Here is a 23,438-nt window from a genome sequence, read left to right as displayed (position 1 = left end):
TTTTTCTCTTTTTTTAATATATTTTTATTTTTTACAAGGTGCATTTCGAGAATCTTCTAACCTCATGTTATGAGGGAGGCTGCCTGGCAAGAGCTGGGCTGGATTTAACTGGAAGCTGTTTGCTGGCAGGGGGAGCAGGGGACCCAAGAGGGCAGCTTCCAGGGTACTGGGGAAAGTATTTTACATCCCAAAGAGGGGAGAGCTGTTAATGGGTACAGGCTCCCAGGACGGGAGCACGGGCTGGGGACCTGCAAGCAAAGACTGCTAACGTCAGCTCTGCTGCTGAGGATGCCCAGAGCCCTGGGCACAACTTCACTGTGCTCCAAAATTACCCTGCTCTGTAATATTTATCCTGTGTGAACTTTTCAGGACAGTTTATTGGCAGAGGAAAAGCGAATCAAGTATTTCAGAGCAGTGCTTTGCAGCAGGAAGCACGGAGCAGTCACGGCTGAGTATTATTGACACCAAGTCTGTAACTCCACCAGAGACAAAACAAATTCATGTGAGAGCTTGTCAATGACCCCCAAACACCATCGTTCTCGCTAAATACAGCCTCTCTTTAAAATATTGACTGTCAAACTTCACTTCCAGCTGCTTGGAATATGGCACAGGGTCCCAGCTCCTTGCACACTTGGTGTCCTCCTCCCTTCCCCATCCCTGGTGGCGGTGCTTTATTTGTTTACCACCGAACACAAGCCTTTTTTATTGCCCAGCAAACTTTTAAAATCCAATTGCTTTCTGCGTGAAATGAAACTCAGCGTGCACAGTGCCCTTTCCTCCGCCTCCAGCCACTTCTGGTGCGTGCATCAAACCCCAGCAGCACTAGCAGGGAGCGTACCCAGCGCCGCTCCACGCTGAGCGCCGAACACCCACAGGGGCACCACGCACCGGCCTCCGCCGCAGGCTGGGAAAGGGCAGCGCTGCGTGTATTCCTGAAACAGCTGAGAAGTTGCAGAATTAGGCTCTTACGAGGTATGATTATTATAATTATTCATAACTGTCATTGAGCTCTGCCTGTAATTGCTGCTCTACTTCGCTCCGCATTGAGGTAGGGGCAGCACACAAGTGTGAGCACAGGAACATTCCTGTTTGGAAAAAAAGTTTCACTCATGCCTTATTTTCCTCCAGAAATCCCAATTACAGCACAAGTGGCCCTAGTACTGGTGAGTTCCTAGTGCCTGCCCACTGCACAGCCCAACACGCCAAGGGAGAGCATCAGTCTCACGCCAGTGCCTGCAGCTCCAAAGGCAGAGTCCCAGCGCCGAGGGGAGGAAGAGCAGGGAGGAGGAGCAGCCACCTTCATCATGGTGTGCATGGAGAACACCCCTAACTGGAAGCACCAGCTGATGTGTGTGTTGTCTGAGCGCAGGAATACATCAGAACAGTGGTCATTTATATTCCGTACAAGTATTTCACAGGAATCGCATATTGGGAAGAAAGGTCATTTAAAAACGTAGTCTGCAAATTTCAGATTAGTGTCACAGATAAATTAGCAGTAAGGGGAAATGCTGAGCCTTCACAGCTGTCCTCCACCTGCACTCCTCCATCACTCACGCTGTCCAAACAGGAGAGAAGTGCCCTGGCAGCTTGTGATTCCTCCCAGTTCCTCCCCCTTTTAGCACCATGCTGTCACAGAAGTGAGCATAACACACAGCCCGGGGCATCCTCAGCTGCTGAGAGGTGTGGCACCAGCAGCAACAGCCACCATCAGACAGCTCCCAGCTGGATATCCCGCTCCCACCTCTGGACAGATGCCTGCGGGGTGTCTGACAGCTGCCTCCAGGCTGGTGTTCCACCCATCACACCGACTCCTTATCCCCAAATCACAGGGCCAACCAGCACGTCTGCTCATAAAATGCATATTTAATAAAAAAATCAGCAATTAGACGTTTAGTCTGGAAAACGTAAGGTCACACCAGTTCACTGGTTCAACTGGAGGACTGCTCGTTTTATTTCCTTAGCAGAACCATTCAGCACAGGAGCAGGTAAAGTGCTCTGTACCAGTTATACTTCTGCAAGCACAAAACAAATAGTGATGTATGGAGGCGAGGCTCTTTTAAAGAAGCTATTATCTGTGTAATTGTTTTTGTTTTCTTTACATGAAGATTAATCATAACAAAGTCCGCAGGTCAGGCATTGTAAGATGAGTGGCTCTGACAATAAGCAGTCACCGTTGCCTTCAGAAAAGTTGCTTAATTGAAGCTAATTTCATTAAGTGACCTTAACAAATAGCTGTTTCCCTTCATTATGACAGAATGAATGATTCTTCATTTAAGGCACAAGCTTTTCTATTCTCTCCCCTCTTTACGATTTAACTTTGAAGCACAAACTCCTAAATGTCCTTTTATCCAAAGCCTCAAAAGGGCTGAGTGCAATGAAAGCTAACCTAGGAGGTTCTTCTATTTGCACATATAAAGGATTTTGCAGTCAGCAATTGAATGTAGATAAATTATCTCGGAAATGAGAACACCAAGGCCACCTAGATGTCACGCTATGGAACCACGGAGGATTTTTGAGGAATTTGCAAGTGACAGCATCTTCAGGGAAAAATGCAGTGGGGAAAATCTGTCTGTCCTAGCCTCATGCCACTGGCACCTTCCCCTCTGCAGTCATGTTTTCACATACAAGCCAGTGTGACTGCACCACAGTTTCTGATGGGACAACCACCCTCCTCACCTCCACCTGATTTTAGATAAGCAGGATCCAAACAGCAAGCTGCAAGCCACAGTTCTGACAATTTCATGGAGTATCAGGCATGCAACACTTGAATTCAGAGAAAAGTAACAGCAGAAAAGGACCCAAAGTCATGGGAAAGGGGAATGGAAGAGGAATAAAAAAAAAAAAATTGGATCATTCTCTTCTTACCAACAGGATCACTTTGTGAAAGATGGGTTCTTAAATCCACACAGAGATGGAATGGGCCAGGACTGAATCAGCCACCCTCATTTCCTCATGACATTTCTCTAGCCTATGCCATAGCTAGAATTAAGTTGCTCAAAAAGGCTGCCTAGCACAAAACATTTGTTTTCCTAAGCAGGTCCTTACAGATGACAAAATACTTCAGAGATCCATCAGTTAAGACCATCTCTTTTTCTTTACAAAGTTGTTCCCCCCCCCCCCCCCCCCCCCCCCCCCCCCCCACCATTCTGGAGTGTTTAAAAGCAATTCAGATGACTTCACCAGCATATTAACAAAATCATTGTCTGTCATTTTTATTTGCATGGCTGTGACCATGTAAAGAAATATAATAGAGGCTGTTTTCATTCAATACACTTGAAATCAGTGTCTTCATTAGGATAAATGTGAGCCTGTTCTCAATTAATGCATCATCAATTCAAACCTACACACACCTTCTGTAAAAGAGTTTTCAACCATTAGACTTAAAATGAATTTGACAATGTCAAAGTGTAAAGAAATGACAGGATAGCTCGGAAGAGGACATTCAACAACTGAAGTAACTAAGACAGCAGAAAAAGCATGAAACAAACAGAAATTGAGTTAATTCCAGCAGCTGCAGCTATGTGCCCAAACTCAGCTGCACAAAGCATCCCCTCCGTGTGCCTGCTGTGAAGCGTTATCCTCAGTTCAGTTTCGTTCTGTTCCTCTTTAGGGCAGTTTCTTCCACTGTCATTAGTGCTTCTCTTGTGGCATGAACATAATTTCCAAAATTAAGCTTATCAAAGTGTCATTCTGAATTTATCTGCAAAAACAACAACCGACAGACTCTCACCCCTGCTCCTGAACCAATGCGGACACATCAGAATGACAAGCAGCTTGCTTCTTGACTTCAGCTCCACCTTGAACTCTGCCTTTTTGGTTTTCTTCCTTTTGCTGACAGCAAACAATTAAACACTGCTCTAGAAAACGTGAAGCTCTCTTCATGCGTGGCCTACTTTTCAAGCAGAGGCAGACTCCTAGGCAACCTCCGCAGCATTACTCACTGGCATTTAATGTAGCCTGTCAGGGGAACCACATTCCCCAGCTGAAGTAAACTAGTGGAGTTAGCAGAAAGGCAAGTGGAGCTTTCTCAGTCTGGTCAACTCATGAAAGGCCCCAGATTTACAGTTTTCTACACTAAAATTATTCTTCACAAAGCTCAACCAACAAACCCCACCAGGAAGGTGTTTCCCATACAGCTTAAACTGGTCACAAAAATGTAGGGAACTTTACCAGCAGACTTGTAGCTTTTAAATAGGCACACCACAGGAGGGCTTCTACTAAGACAGGACCTCAGTAAAAGTCATGACTTCCCCCAGATATCCCTTATTAGTTTAGATGTATCAGCAAAAGATTATAAAGACCAGACTTAAAAAGAACGTTTTATGAATGGTTCCCTTGTTTATCTCAGCTTTCTAACATAGGTTGTACCAAATGAAATGATCACAACAAAAATAAGAAGGACATAACTTAATTATGAACAAGGTCTAAAGCTGTAGAAATTCTCTTTGCATACATTCATATTATATCAGAAGGAAAACCAACTGGCAAGACAAAAATATAGGTATGCTTATACGATATGCATGAAAGACTAATTTACAGCAGCTTCTTTGGCACTCAGAAATCATGAATATCAGTTTTCATTTCCGCTTAACATTTGTTTGAAAAACTTGGATGTGATACGTCAGGATATTAGACTTCAGTAACAATGTAAAAGGATACAAGCAGCAAAAAAAAGATGTTTTTAATAAGCCTAAGCAAATTAATGTGTACTTTCACTTAAAGATAAAATCTCTAACATAAAACAAAACCATGATAGCACAAATACAGCAAAAGCCTTTTTTCAAATCCCACTGAAATAAACAGTAAGCTTACAACTCAGATTAACGTGAAATCGTTCAAAGATCAAGGAAGCGAAATGAATGGGGTATAGTCTCAGGGCTGGTAAATACTGATAAAAAGATTAAGAGATGGAATGATAATGGATGCCAGCATTCCTATTCTTCATACTGCTCTACCAAAAATTCTGACCAAACTATTGAGTTTTGCTGTGTGGATTTTTATTACCCAACAAATCAAGGAAATAAGTGAAAGGCAATCATGTGTCATGGCCAGCTTGATCAACTGAGAACGGTTTCTTAAGATCAAAAGGTACAAGGTACACTTAGTTAATAGTAAAATAAAAAATGAAATCCATGAAATTCTCTAAACTGCATCACAGATAGCCTTGTAAAACTTGTCAGAGCAATAATACTTCACTTCAATAACCCAATAAATAGTTCTGAATGGCCTTCTAACATCATCCAATATTGAGTCAGACCAAGCAGAACAGAAAGAGGGGAAAAAAGAGTAAAACATCTGATTCACATACATACTGAACGTGCACAAGTCCTAGTTCATTAGGATCCCTGAAAGCCGGCTTCAAAATGCTTGCTGAAGCTACACAAACTTAGAGATTTCCTTCAATTCCTAATAAAATAGTTGATATAATTCTTATGCTGCAGATGAACACCATAGAAGTTCATTAAAAGGGATCAATTTTAAAAGCAACCTCATGAGAGGCATTACCTAGCTAAAATTAAGCTGCATCACTTTAAATGCATTTGTAAGTTACTCATTACCACAAGACCTGAGAATCGTTTTCCCTTCCCATGTACTGTAAGACAAAGTTGTTCCTTGTGGACTTTCAGTCCTTCTCTTGTTGATATGTACAGCAAAAACAGGTCCCACAAATAATCAGACAGAAAAGAACTCCTTATCTTAAAAAAAAAAAAAAGACTTGATCACTTACAGTATTTGGAAGAAAATACAAATACATAGCAACAAGAGAAATGTCATCACTGACAGTGTCCTGTCATCCACGATGTATAACCTATTACCTAAGATGTATACCTTCAGGTGTTCAAGATATAAATAGTATGGTTCCAATTACAGGAGAACAGGAGTGGATAAGAGCATTAGAGTGCTGCTACTCACTTTTGACTGAATACTGAACATCCAGTTTGACAAATTGGAATGACTTCAATAACCCCTCAGTCTGTGTGCTTTTTTTTTTTTTTAACATTATTCATTAAATCTCCTGGGAATACACAAGGGCTTTCCTGCCTGTCCTTACATTTCTTTGCTTGCCAAATGTTCAGGTGCCCTCTAATCCTCCCTAACACCCTCTGAACTAACTCACAGCAAGAACCTGGAGTGAATTTAAAATCTTTCTGTATGCCTCTAAAATAATTCTTTGCTATTTTATTGTGCATGAAGACAGCTGTGCTTCACGGGAGTAGTGCTGCATGCCCTGTGAGAGTAAAAGTGACAGCAAATGTCACGGGAGATACTGCACTCCCTCAACAAGTCCAACCTCAGGTACACCTACGTAGTTATGACATGTAGGAGCTACTGACATATACTCTGAGTCAACTTTTTTTTAAAATGTCTTCAAAAATAAGACATTTGCATTCTGACTATACATAAAAAGGCTAACAAACAGTACTTTTCTAAAAATAGGAGTGTCGAAAGACACACCTTTCTCAGTCTTCCTTATCTGCTCTCAGCTGCATCTTGTCTGCTGGATGCAAACAATGCTGCAAGAATTAAAGTCATGTAGATGGATAAAATCAAGGTGGTTTTGCGTTTGCTGCCTACATTAGACTACCATCTACAACAGTTCTGGATTAAGAGTTAGTTGCTGTGCTATTCAGCATGTTTTCACATTTTGCAGAATGAGATTACAGTACAGTATTCCCAAAATATATTGAACGAAACAGCTTACGTCAATCGCCTCAGGTATTTTTAGACTATGCTGTAGAATAAACACCAAAAGATTGTTCTTACAGTTCACATTCTGGGTCCGTTTGACAATGCTTCCATCACAGATTATGATGAAGGTTTCAGCGAACTCAAAAGGACTATTTGGAAGTCTAAGATGGAAGCCATGTCTTGTGGTCCTTCATATGGCACCACCCTGAGAAAGTTACAGCAGCGACCCCAACACAGTTCAATGCTGATAGATGCTGAGCCTACAAGCTGTTTTCAAATACCAGTACTTCACAGGATCATGTCTTTAAGATGACTAAGTGAAGCAAATTCTTGTAAACAAGAATTTGAAGACTTTCAGTTAAAGTAGTAAGGCAACATTTCCCACAGAAATACTTCTGCATATCTAATTGCTGAACAAGTCAATGACGAATTCATTTTTCAGTTGTACAGACACACTCTGTAATAACACCTAATGAAAGTATTGCTCGTTCAATAGAAGAACTCAAGTGTCTGCAGAACTAGAACATAGGTAAAAAATAATATATGAAAAATAATTCTGTAGTGAATAATAGAGTGAAATTAGGCAATTACACCTTCAGAAAGGTATGGCTTAGAACAGAATTGTTCAATACATAAGTCCCTATTTGCTTCCATCTCTAACACGGGGTTTTTAAGAGCATGCATACCACACTCAGCTGATTAAAGAAAAAAGGCTATCAGACTTGGCATTTTTTCCTCCCATGTTTTGTGTTCAGTTAGACTGATGGCAGTTTAGGAGTAGCTTCCTCCATCTTAATCTCTTCAACTCGATCTTTTCACCTTCCCACATCACTTGGCAGTAGTGTGCCTCTGCTTTTCCTTACGTTGGACTACGTGTGGTGTATCTAGATCAAATGCTGCTGTACTCAGAGCCACGGGCACGAAGAGTCGCTGCTTTCCACTCCACTGCAAAGAAGGTGATTGTTCCGAAGAAGCCCACAATCACCATGATGAGAAGTTGCCACTGCAGAAGGAAGTAGTTGCTGTAGAAATATGCAACTGCTGCACAGATGGACTGAGAAAACAAAAGCAAAGATAAAGACCGTATGTGTAGATATCCAGTCCAGCATTGGTATATAAGAATGATCAAAGTGATATATGAACTGATACACGTAGTTAACATGCATCCCTTGATACACTTCTTTAGAAGGTATGCCATCTTAAACTTCATTATACCTCAACATATGCCTTGATTTGATATACAACAGATTTAGTTTTAACTTGTTATTTAAATAGCATAAGCTATAGAAAGCGAACACCACATCCAAAAGCATGTGTTGCATAGCAAGTGCAGTTCTCTGGTATTTCAAAACATTTTGTCTGGAAGCAACACAGCCAAGGCTTTAGGACAAAATCCAGAAAACCTATTTTCAGTTTTACAGCATCACAAAATATTCTATACCAAAATAGCTGGAAGTTTTGACAGGCATTGCTGCTCGCTTGCAGTATATCCTTTTTAAGGGTAAAGTTTTCATTAGAGCTTGCATAAAGAATCTTTACCTTTCTTGTCTATCTCAGATTTTAAATATCACTGAGAAGATATATAAGATGGAGCGGTGCACCAGAAAAAAAAATATCACAGAAGATAAAAGCCCTAAGGCAAGCAATGATAATCTTTTAAACTGGACACACCCTGGACTCTCCTGCCAGCACTAATTTATTATGGCGTGACCATCCGTGAATCATTTCAATGCCTTGTACCTCAGTTTTCCTACTGACACCTCTGATTAACGCAGATCTTAACCCATCAGTATCAAACAGGGTTAATTCCTGTGAGCAAAGTGATCTATCCAGAACACACATATGAAGACTTTTCACTGAGTCTCCAGCTAGCATAAATACATCCGTTTTGGCATTATGACAACTTAAAAACAGGTAAAAAAAAAAATACTTTTCTTTTGTCTGCATACCCACCTGGTAACACCCAATGACATAACACAACACCTTCAAACTCTTCAACCAATACTTAAACTTTTTTTCCTTTTAACTCAATCCTGTAACTAAAAACTTAAGTAAATAAATTCCATAGACAAATATTTGCATAAAACTCAAGCCTGCTTAACTGTGCAAGTCTTCTGACTTTAAACAAGAGTTTCCAGTATTTCTAATCTCCCTCACAACTTGTAATAGCAGTTTGATTACATAATCACAGCAAGCTATACAATCAAGCTACTCCTACTTGAGAACTCCTCTGTGAAAAGCAGGTTCACATCCTTTGTGGAAATAACATTTTCTTGAGCTCAATAAAGAAGCCAACATGATATTCAATAATATTCCAACAACCTTACATTCAAAAAACTGTGAGAGGTAGTACCTGAACAAACTTAAAGATGGCAAAGGCAGGAGCACTGTCTTCAGAATACAGGAATCCTAAAATGCTGAGGAGTTGGGTATTAAAGCAGCTGTCTCCCAGGCCCAACAGAAAGCTGCAGAATATGGCCACCTCTTTGCTGAAGGAAAGAGCAAACCAAATTTGAGAATCATTCATTCAAACAGCTTACACAGCTACAAACTAGTGTACAAGCCTACGAACTATTTTTTGGCAGACTTACTTGGAAATGGAGAATGGAAGAAAGTTACCAAACTTTAAATTTCACTGGAAAAGAACTGGGAACATTTGGCTGGCAAAAAGAATAGTTTCATCAGATTTTAATTGCTTGAATGCCAAGACTTCTGTTAGTATTACCAACAATTGATTCTAAACTGAATTAGAATTGCTAAAAACTCATTTTGGTGCCTGGAGCCACAAAACCCACATGGTAGTGATTGAAAGCTAAGACACATATGGTGAAGTCACAGAAACTGTCGGAATACGAAAGAAAGACCAATTCATATTGCAGAACGATACTCCAGTTAAAAAAAAAAAAAAAAAGGTGCCTGTACAGGCACAAATGCTTATAATTGCATCTTAGCAGCTGTGCCTGCACAAACTGACAACACGAGCTTCATGCAAACTGGCAAAGATACACCCCAAAAGAAGGTTGCAGTGATGAGATAAGAAAGCTCCCTATGTTCTTTCCCTAACACTGAGCAGTATAAGACAGGCAGAGCACAGCTCAAACTAGATCAAGTGGACTTCAACAAAGAGCTTTCAAAGACTTTGGAAACTAGAGCTACAGGACAAGGCTGGTGCTCTATGCTATTGTAAAACTGAGCCTAACAGTTAAACCAAGTTCCTGACATCTAGCACAACAGTTGTTGGTCACACCCGTAAGAGTCATGTTCTCAAATGGCATAATTGCTGCCAAATATCCTCATGCTTTTTTAAATTCTTAAAATGAGTGTACACTGGTAGAATATCTAACATAAATATACCAAGAACTCCCAAAAGCCTTTTCTACAGGCTTAGTCTCTACAAAGGGAAGCAGCTTCAAGGAGTTTTCTGTTAGAAGCACAGGCTGTTTATATACATCTTGAGATATACCAGCCAGAGCAAAGAGCTTACATACCTTGGAATCATATAAGCAACACCATCTGTTCCTTCCATGGGAGCAATAGGGGCATCATTTGGCATGTTTATAAAAATTAAATAGAAGGCTATGAAATGAATAATGATGCCTAGCATCACAACAGGGTTCCTGCCAAAGCGATTATTCTTGCTCAGTAAACCAAAGATTCCTCCACCTGTAGAAATGGAAAAGATCAAATAATTAAATCAGAAATGAAGAGATAAAGAACAGAACCAAACTTAAAATACTGAAAACTGAAAAATGATGTAAACATGCTGCAACTTCCCCCATGTTAAATGAAACCAGCCCCAAGGAGTTTGCCAGCTCTGCCAGACCAGCTTGCCAGATGACAGAACCTCTGGGTTGCTGGAGATGTCTGAGAAAATGTAGGCAGGGGATTCATCAGATGAGTGCTGAAGACAACACTTAATCTTTTTGCAAGATATTTTGCCAGGCTACTGTTTCCTCCAGGATCACAATGTTATAAAGTAAAAAGGGACAACCTTATGTTTAGCTTTTGTAGCTGCAAAAGCATGCATCTCTCTATGCAGCCAAGCTACTTGCCAACAGAAAATGTGTTTAAATGCTGCAGTACTTGAGTTTAACAAAAAATATATATTAACACTATCTATATTCAGTTTTATTTAAAAATCAAATATCATTTAACACAAGCTTTTAAGAAAAATCTTGTGTATTTAATGAAAAACAGTTATCATTTAAATAATAAATGTAAAGAGAATACAATTTAAGAGCAAAATATCAAAAATGCTGAAAATTACCAAATGCAAGTTTCTCCCATCCTAAATTTTGTGTTCCTCTGCACTAACCCAAGAACACCACAAAATCTTAAGATTCATAGCCAACAGTATTTCACATCCTACTTTGCATTCATTTTACATGGCGTACGATATAATTCACAGTGCAATAAAGAACCATGCTGACAATTTTATTTGAGATTTTATTTTTTGTTCACGTAATCGTTGCTAAAAGCTTGAAAGGCACTATTCAGCCAAACACAAAAAAACATTTTGAATAACTACATCTTAAACCCTTTCTCCTCTAGAAAGTGGTAAGTTTAGACTCACCTAAAATTTCTCCAACGCCAATAAAAATACCAGAGAGACCAATAAGGCTTTTCTCGTCACCACCAAACCTATTCACAGCACCAATACATGTTCCATATACTCCAGAAAAGAATGTTAATTCCAAACCTTTGAAGAAAACCAAACAAAACTGACAGATGAGCTATTACAAAGCTAATGAAAAAACATTGTATCTAAATGTTTTTCCCTAAAGTAACTTTCAAATACGTATTTTAATGAGGTAAACATAACAGAAGGAAACAAGAGGATTTTTAAGCTATGTAATTACAATAATTTCCTATGCCAGTTTATGTAAACATTAGAAAAAACTGCCACTCTAATTAGTGTCAGATGCACTTAGAGTCAGTACTGCTGCTGTTGACAGTTCCTGTATACCCTTAATATATAGTTTGCATCTTTATTTCTCAAGATCTTTGGAGTTTCATTCAAATGGAAAGCACTATGTGCAACAACACTTAAAATAACCGAGGAAATGAAGCAATTTCAGTTTAAGATGGTTTTCCCTAGATTATAGTATTTGTAAGACCCCTGCATCTCCAAATTCCAACAAATAGGTAGTATTTTTAGACTGAATTGTTTACTTTTTCCAAACACATAATGAACTAAACTGAGCAAGAACAACTATTTTTTAAAATTCTTCTTTCTTTCTATTGTCATTGTTGTGAAGAAAAGTAATGTAGCAAAAGGAAACAGTGTGAAAATACTAGCTTCTTAATAGAAGTTATATTTAAAAGAATATAAAGTGTAATGCTTAATAAAAAAGTTATAAACTAAATCTGTTTCTCATTCACCTCTGTCTTTTGTTATTGCAAAAACACAGTACACCACTTACTGGTCTACCAGTAGCAGGATATCTAACATGGTATGTGAACTGCACAGCCTCAAAGCTGTGATCAGTCTTATTAATCAGACCATATTGTGGGGGGACGTAAAAACTTTTGTTAACCTTAAATTGAGCTTTCCTATAAACTGGCAATATTGACCAAGAGCCACCAGATGGCAGCAGATGGTTCTTCCAAACTGAACTGACTTTTTCCACATACCTTCAGGCCCTATTTCAAATTAATCAGGCAAGACCAAACTCCCCGTTGCCTCATTATCTTGCTTCACATTCCTGTTGTATGAGGACTTCAAGTTAATTTGGGTTAACACAACACTGGAAATGCTGTGAAGTAACTTGCAACTCAAATTAGTAGGTCTTAAGTCAGTTTGCACCACTATCACTACTTCCACTGGAAAGTGACTGCAAACTTTGGCAGACCTTATGGCACCATTTCTAATTTACTCACATTTTAAAGTTTCTTTTCACCTACAAGACTTAATTTTTCATAATGGAAACTCAGAGTTGAGGTTCGAAAGATACATCTATCTTTCCAAAAACTTAATTTGAATATTTTGAGCATTTTATTTTATTTATTTTTGTGGAAGAAGTGCTTTAATATACAGCAAAAATAAATGCATTTTTATTCTACAGCTCATAATTTGGTCTAACGATGGCAGGTCAAGTTTAACTAAAGTTGATAAAAAGAGAGCTCCTACCACTGTAAATACTAAACACAAAAATGGCTTAACTTTTACTTAGTCTTTGTTTTAGCCTAGGTTCTATTGGGAAATCCCCCCCACATCTCATTACAAGCCTAGTAAAGGTGATACTGAAAGTGTAATCTGCAAAAATTGTAATTCAAATGTAATGTAGTTGGATTGAATATAAACTACTGATAGCACAACACCAAATTACATTAAAATTAGCCACATAAATTTTGCCTAACTCTCAATTTGGGTGACCCTGAAGCATACCAAAACAAGTATCATTATATGCCAGTGTTAGCAGCCTTAGGTACACCCCTCCTCTCATACAGAAACACTTTCCAGAACATAGAAATGTCATAAATGAGTAACTCATTCAAAGATAACTGAAATGTTCAAGTAACATTTGTGGAGATACAGAATCACAATTCACTTTATATGGTTATTGGTTAAAATCCCTAACAATGCCCCAACGCTGCTACATCATTACACACTCTCTGCTTGCTTCATACCTGTGTAGGCTGTTGTAACACTGAGAAGCAGAATCTCCTTGGTGAAGCTTAGCTTTACAGATCTCTCTATAAAGACACAATAATAGAAATTAATACAGCTTCCACTAACATTATGAGGAGTATCTGCACTTTCTTTTGCTCTTTGCTTAAAGCAGAAATAAGTTGAAATTATTCAAACTGTGACTTTACTGAAATAAAAAAATTACAGAGTGCTAAACAGACAGACCTTGACTTGTGCTTTAAAAAAAAAAAATGTTTTGATCCTAAAACTTTTTTTTTTTGTAAGAAATGCGAGAGAGGGAAATATTAAAGCAGGAGATGCAGTTTTCAAACGATCTCAGAATTAGCAGACAGTTTTTTTGTTCTTGTTTTTTTCTTAAACTCACTGTATTTTTGTACTCTCAGTTCATGGTGATTATCTCCAAAAAGAATAAATGCTTTTTTTTTTTTCCCATGAAGATCTCCATGTTCTCAAAACAAACTAACAGTTACAAAGTTTGATATGGCATGTTAGTGAAACTGTGGACAGTCCAGTTCAAAAATGCTGACTTAAATGGTATCATTTGGTGACAAAATAAAACAATATACAACTTCTCTACTAACATAACAGCATAAAGGAGAAGAAAACTTTACTTTCATGCAGTAGCTTTCCCAAGCAGTGACCTGCTGTTTTTGAGCTTATCTGTATAAGTCACTGTAAATCTTTGCTTGCAGTCCAACTTTGTTTCTATGACACAGCCATCTGGAAGGAGCACTTTTGAAGCATAAGAAGCCAGCCCAATATCCATATAGAAATCTGAATTCTTATGAGGCTCAGAATTCTGTCCCATAACCCTATGTGAGTGGTCATCGCTGGTCTGAAAACCATTGCCATTTGGCATTCATTTTCTCCTGTAGACCAGACCTGAAGTTCTATATTTGAAGTGGAATAACCGAATTCTTAACCTCATCTGCCTGCAAATTTTTTTTTTGTTCTCAGTGATTTGTACATTATCACACCTCAGCAGAATCATGGAGAGTTGTAAAAGATATGTTAGCATTTTTTTGAAGCAACTCATTTTAAATAGTACTTACTAAAGGCATCCACTGCTTTTGTCATTTTGTTTTGTGCAGACCTGGGGAAGCAAATGACTTAGTCAAAATGGGAAAAGAATAGCCACATTTCATTGCCAAGCTGGAAAGCAACTGAACTCATTTTTCAAAGTGACTGTATATTTTTAGGCCAGCATTATATACCAGAATATGTCAATATATTGTTAGAAGTTTGAGACTTTAAACTACTGACCACAAGTTGTATTTGCTTTCTGGGCAAGTGAATGCCATTCAAAAATTAACCTACTCAACAGACCTTCTGAGCATTTTTCCACAATGAGCACTTTTTTCACTAGCATACCTGTTCATGATGTTCTAACACATTCATTGTCCTTTTAATTAAACAAAGATATCTAAAATGATGTCTCAGACAAAACTGGACTGAATCTGTCTGCCTACCTAAGCATTTCTAATGTATTCAGCTGTGGCCTCTATACATTTAGAGAGGATGCAACAAACATATCAGTATGCAAGAAAACTTATAAAAAGGAAGGGAATAATTTCTGCTCGTTACATCCCTTAACCTGGACTGATGAGGGCAAGAAAGATGATGAAAGGTAGCTATATGTTTAACAATCAGCAAAGAAAACACTTGCCATAAACACTTACGAGCTTTCCCCTGGGATTTCATTAGTAGAATCTGCCTCCCCTGGAGCTTTTGTGTCCTCTTGTTTCCTAATCAGAAAGAAGAGAACTGTGCCCACCAGACTGATAACAGTCAGCGCAATGAAGACAGTTCTGCGATCGCTCTCTGGAAAAGCAAGTAAGAGTCATAACTAGATGTGCAGAAGTAATTCAAAGTAAGACAACTACCTTCACAGAACTAATACAGGGATACTTCTTTGTGTTTAAAATGCATACCAATTTTCAAAACTTATGTTGCATATGGAGCAAAAAGAACCCAGCTGCTGTTAAATTCCTATCTCAGTTTTATGATGCTCATAAAATATTGTTATGTTAAAGAGTGTTCCTTAATTCTCTCACATGCTATAGCCAAGGAGGAGCCAATTAGCAATGGAAGTGCATAAATTATTAGAAGAATAAAGTATGTCTTTCAAGATTTGTATAATTTAGAGTAGAGATGACAAGCTATGCCAAAACCTTTCAGATTTCTAAAAAAAAAACTCTTACCAGCATCACAAATGTTAACACTAACATCAAACTATTAGGCCTGTAAACTACAAAGGCCTTAAAACCACTGAAATCTCAATAACTGACGCAGGACATAATGTGTTGATGGAAGAAGGTAATTACTGCCCTCTGCACCTGCTCTGGCACACTACTCAACTTGTTTGGCACAGGAAAACCTGCAACACTAAAGTCATTCCTATTTGCAAACATTAGTGAGGGGAAAAAAACACCAAGAAACAGCAAATAACTGTGACAGAACTAACGTAAAAACCTGAGGACATTGTCTGTGCTTATATTTACCGCACTTTAGCTTAAAGGTAAGCAGGAAGCTGTTCTATGTCAATTAAGAATAACCAGTGTATGATTATACATCAAGAAGAAAATGTGCTTCCTCTTCAAAATACCTATAATGTTCTCATAGAGGTAGTAAAAGGAAGGAGGAATTGATTTTTAAACAATGTCAAACCTTCCAAGACCTACAGCTATCTTTTAATAAAGAGAAGTCTCAAGACATCAAGAGTGTCTTCCATTTAAAGATGAAGGTAAATGTAACAGCAGAACTCTGATAATAAATTGCTGTATTCTGTGGTTAGCAAGGGCAATGAAATCTAGAATGCACAGAACTTCAAGGCCTCCTGTACTTTCAGTAGCATTCAAGTCTCTGTGCTAAAGATGATGGAATGTGGGAGCTGACCTTTCAAAACTAACCTGTGCAGTGCTACCAAGACCACGTCTGTAGAGAACCTGAGAAGATATATCTAACAGAGACACGACTACTCATTTCAACAGAGCAGCATTTCTAAAGCATGATAATTATCATTTAGAAGTCAACATCTTATTCCTGATTGAACAATTTTTCTAACATATAATAGACAAGGCTATTTCTGCTATAGTCATTCAGCTAGATATTTTAGTTTGTAAGACCACAATAATAAAATAAAACAACTCTCATGATCATTACAGACCAGGTCAATTAACCCTATTTATTAATAAATTTCCAGCATATTTTTTTTTTGTAATTAAAGTCTTACGATTTGCTCTATCTTCACTATTGCAGCTTTCTTCACAGATAGCCCTACCCAGCTTGCCTTACTGACTTCAGCAGTTGCCAGAAAACTTTATTCCTTTATTTCATAGGTTAATCAGTCTCCAATCTGATTTATAATCATGGTCTACACTGGGAACTTACTCTGGAATGGGATAGCATTCATATTAAACACAGTCATTCCAGAACACCTTTCCCAACAAACGTGAGTGTTTTGGCATGCATGTGCACAGAGGAAAATCCCATGGTAGCTACCACAGAAAACTTCATTCTGAACTAGCATTTTGAATAACTTTGTAGGAAATATCCTAAAAGAAGTTATCCAAAGCGCACTGCATGCAGAAAACCAACATACAAAATACAAGGGCTGTGTGTACTGTGGAGCACTGAATCAAAACATCCTCTAAAAATACAGTCTATTGGGTATCGTACAAGTTTCTTGCTGCTTTCCAGTTATTTCATATGTTCATGTTACTATACACCGAAGGATAGTTTCCCACAAAGAAGTAATACCCACCTGTTATGTAAGTTTTTCCTTGCCAAGCAAAGTATATGTAGAGGTTTCCAAAAAATAAGCTGCAAAAAAAAAAAGACAGCACAGGTAAGCAGCACTTTCTGTGGTTAGATTAAGGTTATAGCATCATGGTAATACTATTATATGCAAAAGTAGTGAGAGAATTGTGAAAGAAAAAGAAGCTAATCATTCTCCACATAAATTGCTAACTCCATACAATATTTCAAACAGTAGAGGATTTTTTTTGCCATAATAGTAGGCATTCATTTTTAGGAATCAATACACAACAAGATAGCAAAACCAAGGAAATTAACCATCTAAGTTGCCTCTCTCCCTGATTTTGTTGAGCATAGCTTAGAAAACTGGCCTATCTATAGAAAGAATGTTGCAGTGCTTCCCTAGGAATCACGTGCCTTGCCTGAAATATTGGCCCAGCCATGCTAAATTGGTTGTCAACAGCTCAAGGGAAATTCTGTTTTGACCTATAGCTTCCTGAAGTACATTAACTCACAATGAACGGTGACTCAAAACAGCCTAAGAGTGAAGCTTCCTCATGTAAAACCATGCATTTTATTTCCTGTAAAGCACGATTAGTTGGGATTGTAGAAATTGCTCCTCTGGTAAAGTACCAAGACGTTAATTCCTGAACATGAAACTTAAAGGACAGAACAAGCACACCACTGCCTCATACTGATGTTCCATTAATGCAGCATTCTATCTCCCCAACAGCATTAGCAAGGCAATTTAGCACAAGCTCAGCAGCCCAAACACTGTGATTCATTCCCCTCATTACCTCCCAATATCCAGAATTACTGTACAAGCAGTGGTAAGAGGTATCTGCCTTCAGGATACATTTGTGGACCTGCCATCAATGAATTTCTTTGCTCCCTTTTTGGTTTTGCTGACACTGCCCAACTTCAAACCCTCCTGTGGCAGCAAGTTCCAGAAGTTTATAATCCGTCGTGGGAATAAGCACCTCAGCTGTTCCAAACCAATCCTCCTCCAGCCTCACCAAGCAACTAGAGCTCCAGCATTTGGTGAGTAACAGCTTTACACTCAGCTCATCTGCCACCTTCATGTTTTGGTAACCCATGAGTAACCCTTCTCAGCCACCTTCTCTCCAAACTGACTGGCCCAGCCTTTTTAATGTCTCCTCAAATCTAGAGCTCTATTTTCAAGCATGTTGTTGTTATTTTTCCCTATACTTAAACTGCATTACATTCTCCCAAGATGGATAAACCCTTTCTGCACAAAACATTCAAAGGCAAGCTTTCTTAAGGCAGGAACACAGCATCCACTGCCCTTGTTGAGGCTGAGCATTTTGTTGGCTTTTTTTAGTTGCTGCAACGCATTAAGCTTAACTTCAGAGAACTATCAACAAAAAACATACGCTTTCTTCTCTGACTTCCAGCTGCCAGTTCTACCTTCAATACCTTCCTTTTGGAAGCTCATCAGTGAGCAGCATGGTTCAACTGCTCCCTCAGGGCGAGAAGGCTAGGAGCCAAGGGGGGGTAACACAGCCAGCTGGGAAGGCACCTTACCAGCTAGAGGCCAACTCCACATCCCCAAGTAAAGAAAGCCAAAAGACGGACTGTAGATAGGGTCACCCAAGAGACCAGAACATCAAACAAGCTTGTGGTGATAAAGCAAGCCAGAGATCAAGTCAAAAAAAACAATCCACAGGCCAGAGTCATAACCAATAATTGCCACACAGGTCCACAGTAACAATGCAGAACTAAGATGAGAAATCATTTTGTGGATTGTGGTCCAGATCAACAGGGCTTAAACAAGACGAACTGGAGACCAGTTCTCCTCTAGCACAGCTCCAGAAGAAGTAAAGGCTCAGCACTGAGCTTAAATGGAGGCACATGGGTGGGGTAGGGAGGTGGTGGTCCCAAGTGAAGCAGTTCAAGGTCATTAGGGCTCATTAGTAGGCTCAGGATCCTCAAACAAATTAACACAGCCCTCCGAAATCAACAAGATTTCTATTACATACACCAAACGGTCCCAAAACTGAAATGTGTATTTTTAGCGCATCAAAAGCAGAGACTTGCAATAGGTAGCTCTCATTTGGTGTTCTGTAATGCACAATAGCAACAGTATTTTTGCTTCTTTGCTTTCCCTTTTGCTTTCCCTTCTGCTTCATTGACTGCAACATGCCAATGAAGGTTTTTGGTTTTTTTTTTTTGATGCAGTCTACCATTTATCAAAAAATATAAAAAGTAGAATGTGTACACAACCAAAAATATTAACAAAGAAAGATTACCTGGACTGTAAGAGTGCCCAAAATACTCCACTGTTCCTTCCAATGCTGTTTTCATCAGAATTTACAGTCAAGCAATTTCCCTGTGCCGTCCATAGCACTGTCATATACAAAAGATATTGGTCAGGAAATAGAAGTGTTTTAGAGGTATATTCAAATATAGCGAAGAATAGTGAGCAGGGTAAGAGCAACGCTTACCAGCAGCTGCAATGCCAATAAAAACAGAAGCAGTGTAGAAACTCCACGTAGAAGGTTGGATAAAAACTGCAATGTACAAGCTGGAAGAGAACAGATCTGTTTATTGAATGTAGACTTAAAGTGGACAGAGTTCTTTGACAAATGGGTATCTCACTTGGCTTCTTCTAAACCCTCTACTGTCACCCAAATGACCTTGGAAAATAGTTCAGGTCATCTGTGAAAAAGGTAAGCTTTTAACTCCACCAAGCATGCAGAATGTTGTTACTGTAGCCATTAACCTGAGACCACAAACTGAACTCCACAGTCAGCAAAGTCTGGAAATGCTGAGGAAAAAATACACTCTGTTTCCAGTAGCCTGAAGGACCTTGAAGTTACTCACCTCCTGACACATACACTAGCTCTGCGAGACACTCCGCTTAGCCAGTGCAATTTCATGTATGGCAGAGTACTTTTGTGTGAAAAAATGACAGAAAGACATTTCAAAGAAAGCAGACAAAATCAAAAATAATACTTGCCTATAAAATAGGCCACTAACAACCATGGAGAGTTGAGGTCCCACTATTGCAACCACTGAAGGTGAGAAAAGGTTTGATGCCGAGAATACTCCATAAATAATGGACATGCTGCATAAATAAAAAATAGAGATGGTTAAGTACTTAAAATACAGGTTATAAATGCAGCTGGTTTAAGAAGACTGCTCAGTTGATTTCAAAGTATCAGTATAGATAACTTATGTAACTGCCTAACTTTCATATTCAAATATTCCCTTCCTTTCTCTTACTAATTACCTGCAATCATTACACTCTGTCTAGGAATATAGGAGTGTACAATGTTTCTAGGACTGATGAATCACGTCCCAAACTATTGCAGGCCAGCACATCCTGTCATTTACAACATGGATTTGTCAAATTGTGCCTTACCAACAGTTACTGTATTTTGTGCCCAGTACTTCTACAAGAGAATGTACCAAAAGCTCTTTCATCTATTAGTGAGATTTTCAGCTTCTATAAAATACACCATGGAAATTGTATAGACATATTTTGTGCTAGCTGTACTTTTAATTTATATTGAGACTGTAAATCCTTCCCAGCAGCAACCGGGTTTTCCTATATGACAGATCAATTGGTTTACAAAAGCTCCCTGACTGTACTTGGTGAGTCTGGCTATGCCAGTGCAATAAACAATCAGATTGGTATTTTGCAGCTTTGAACCTTGCTTCTCTTCTTGTCTTTCTGATTACTCCTTAAACATTTACATTGCAGTATTTCCTGCAAGTTGATCCAAACAACCCATTCTACACAAAGGCACAGAGGTGTACATGGACAAACAACCAAGGCTTTAGCAAGTTTTAAACTTCATTCTTCATCTCCTAAGACAAAAAGCTGAGAATGTGATGACTGCATGTCTTTTCTCCCTACAAAGAAAATATACAAAACGGGCATGTAGCTCAATTAGAAATTAATAATTCAGAATAAAACTAGACTAAGTGTAAGAATGCCACATTTTAAACTGCTTTGAGTCAGCAGAACACTAGAATCTCTTGAGATTATATCTCTACCAGATGCAATTATAACTAGCTTCACCCTGCAAGGAGCAAAGTAGTAAGATCTGTGTAAATTACCTCGTGTAGCCGCTGCCATGAAAATCTGTGCTGTTTAAATTTGTTATAACAGTTTGCTGTGAGGAGAAATCAAATGAAATAATGTTAGAATGTCTCTTGTAATTTGAAAACATTTGCATTAGTTTGAAGTCAGTATTAAATGTTAGAAATTATCATTAACAGACCCTACAAAGTACTTAATTTAGAGTGTTAATTACAACTCACAACACCTCCACACTGACGATGAAGGAGATATTTGGCAGGGAAACATTTATGTTTGAAGCAGTAATAAGTATTTTAGGATTATACTATGATTTCACCAAGATCTTCAAGTATTTTCCAAAACTTGTTTCACAAAACACCTCTCTTAGATAACTATGCATGACTATCTTCATGTAAAAAGTGGGGGGAAAAAAGGCTGAAGCTGTACTCTTAATTTAGCCTGACTCCTGGACTTCAGCTAAGAGTTTCCATTCTTTCTGTCTTCCTGTCAACACCCTGTTCCGTTTTTTTTTCCCTTGAATCAGCTTTAGTGATCATGAGACCATGTAATGAGCTGGATTCTCTGGCAGATCTGATTGAAAATCACTTTTAATGACTTTAATGACAATACAGTACATGATTGCATGATTACTAGGTCCAGTTCAGTGAGATGCTGTAAATTCATTGCATAACAGAACTTCTATGTTCGCTGTGCTGTACTTAGGTACTGATAAATGGTATCATGCTGTGCAATGATTTTAATAAGAACTGTTGTAAGCAATTATTTCTATAATGCAAGGAAGGGCATTTATATGTCTGAATCTAGAAAGGATTCTTCTTACACACAAGAAAAGAGAAGCTCTAAGGCCTGTAAGCTCAAGAGGTATGTTGAAATCTAACAGCCTTTCAAGCATAAAACTATATTGAAAGTAATGTCAACAACTAAGTCAGAGGATCTGGTCTATCAGATTCTAAGCATTTAATCAGTAAGAGTGCAGTGTGCTTGTATTAGTAAATGTGGATTATGTTATTCCCAATTTTGCTTCAGCATGCAAAGATACACAAGATATACTAGCAGTAAATTTCTTCTTCAGATGGAACGTGACTTGGCAGAACTAGCAATTGTGGAAGTCTGACTATTTGTCAGATGTTATCCTCATACCCCTCAATGTCTAAAGATACTCTAGGAGAAACTACAGGCATATTAAAAAGGGGTTAATAATAACATCTTAGTCAAATATTCTGAAAGGGACTGTGTAGGAAAATCAGAAATATGAAAGATACAACTGTTAAATATTGCAAGTGTCAAAGCAGACATTGAAGTTCTAACATTTAACATGATTAATTATTTTTCTAAGCAATCAGGCACAGCTACATATGTAGCTATATTAAATAAATAAACCGCTTAAATATCCAGTTGATCAACTTAATCTAGTTAATGCTAAACCTAAAGAAAGGAGAAAAAATTATCTATTGTATATTAAAAAATCTCCAGTAAAGCAAAAGACAATAAAACTGTGATACAAATGCGGCATGTTTTGAAATTCACACCTACCGCAATATTTCCACATGTTTGAAAAGCTGTAAATATAAACATAAATGAGACTCCCAAAATAAGTACGTTGAAAAGTTTTTTTGATTCAGGAGACATTTTGTGTTTTCTTGCCAAGTCCTCAGCTTCAGTCTGGAAAACCTCTATTTCCCTTGAAATAAAGTCCCTTTTCCCTTCAGTTTCCACTGAAAGTCCTGTTTAAAAAATAAAAAAAAAAAAGGAAAAGAAAGAATGCTTCAAAAATTATGATTACTTATTGCTTCTTGTTAGTTCTAACAAGAAATCTAGCGACTGTCTTAAATAATGTACAGCAAAGGCAGTAACTTGGAAAACAAAAAGGAAAATAAAGGTTCAAAAGGTAACATTCAAGCTTCTCCCTACCTTCTCCCATGAAGTTAACAGAGCAGGCTGCAGTTACTTCTTCGTGACATCTCTTGCCACCAAACGAAGCTGTTTTCTAAATATCAAGCTAGTTAATCAATGCAGTTTCTTGCCATTGTTCTGGATCGGAATTCCAGCCAAAAGCTGTTAAATCACCTGACAAAGGGAAGATGAGACATTTGTACACACAAGTCATTTCCATGTATGTTGGACAGGAAATCGGGAACATTTCACAATACGGATCAGCTGACTCTGCCCAGAAAGCCCTTGTGCACTATGGGAAATGCAGTTTTATGAAAGTACACTTTTTTTTTTTTTTTTTTTTCTTCTCTACTTGAAAGTGTGGAAATCTGCTGAGTG

The 23,438-nt window shown here is 38.3% G+C and overlaps 1 protein-coding gene across 1 annotated transcript; it reads right to left on the bottom strand.

Moving 5' to 3' along the window:
- Positions 1-3,187: 3,187 nt before the first annotated feature.
- MFSD11 (major facilitator superfamily domain containing 11) lies at positions 3,188-23,306 on the bottom strand. Its single transcript, XM_032199625.1, has 14 exons — positions 23,079-23,306; positions 22,701-22,891; positions 21,185-21,240; positions 20,079-20,186; positions 19,564-19,643; positions 19,369-19,465; positions 17,106-17,164; positions 15,022-15,163; positions 14,395-14,435; positions 13,321-13,386; positions 11,264-11,389; positions 10,179-10,353; positions 9,044-9,179; positions 3,188-7,744 (listed from the first exon to the last, which is right to left on the bottom strand). Exons 1-14 carry the CDS (start codon positions 23,086-23,088, stop codon positions 7,580-7,582), a joined length of 1,452 nt encoding a protein of 483 aa, XP_032055516.1. The 5' UTR covers positions 23,089-23,306; the 3' UTR covers positions 3,188-7,579.
- Between the last annotated feature and the right edge of the window lie 132 nt (positions 23,307-23,438).

Source organism: Aythya fuligula, chromosome 18 (assembly GCF_009819795.1).
Source record: "Aythya fuligula isolate bAytFul2 chromosome 18, bAytFul2.pri, whole genome shotgun sequence".
NCBI classification, from domain to species: Eukaryota; Metazoa; Chordata; class Aves; order Anseriformes; family Anatidae; genus Aythya; species Aythya fuligula.
The sequence above is the reverse complement of the archived record's forward strand: the minus strand, read 5'-3'. Positions and strand labels throughout refer to the sequence as shown.

Excerpts from the sequence above, each read along its gene's own strand:
- MFSD11 (XM_032199625.1), bottom strand. Across the intron at positions 21,241-22,700 it reads AAACATGTGGAAATATTGCG|CAAACTGTTATAACAAATTT; the intron begins GTAGGTGTGAAT and ends TTCTCCTCACAG. Across the intron at positions 13,387-14,394 it reads AAAAGCAGTGGATGCCTTTA|AGAGATCTGTAAAGCTAAGC; the intron begins GTAAGTACTATT and ends GTGTCTTTATAG.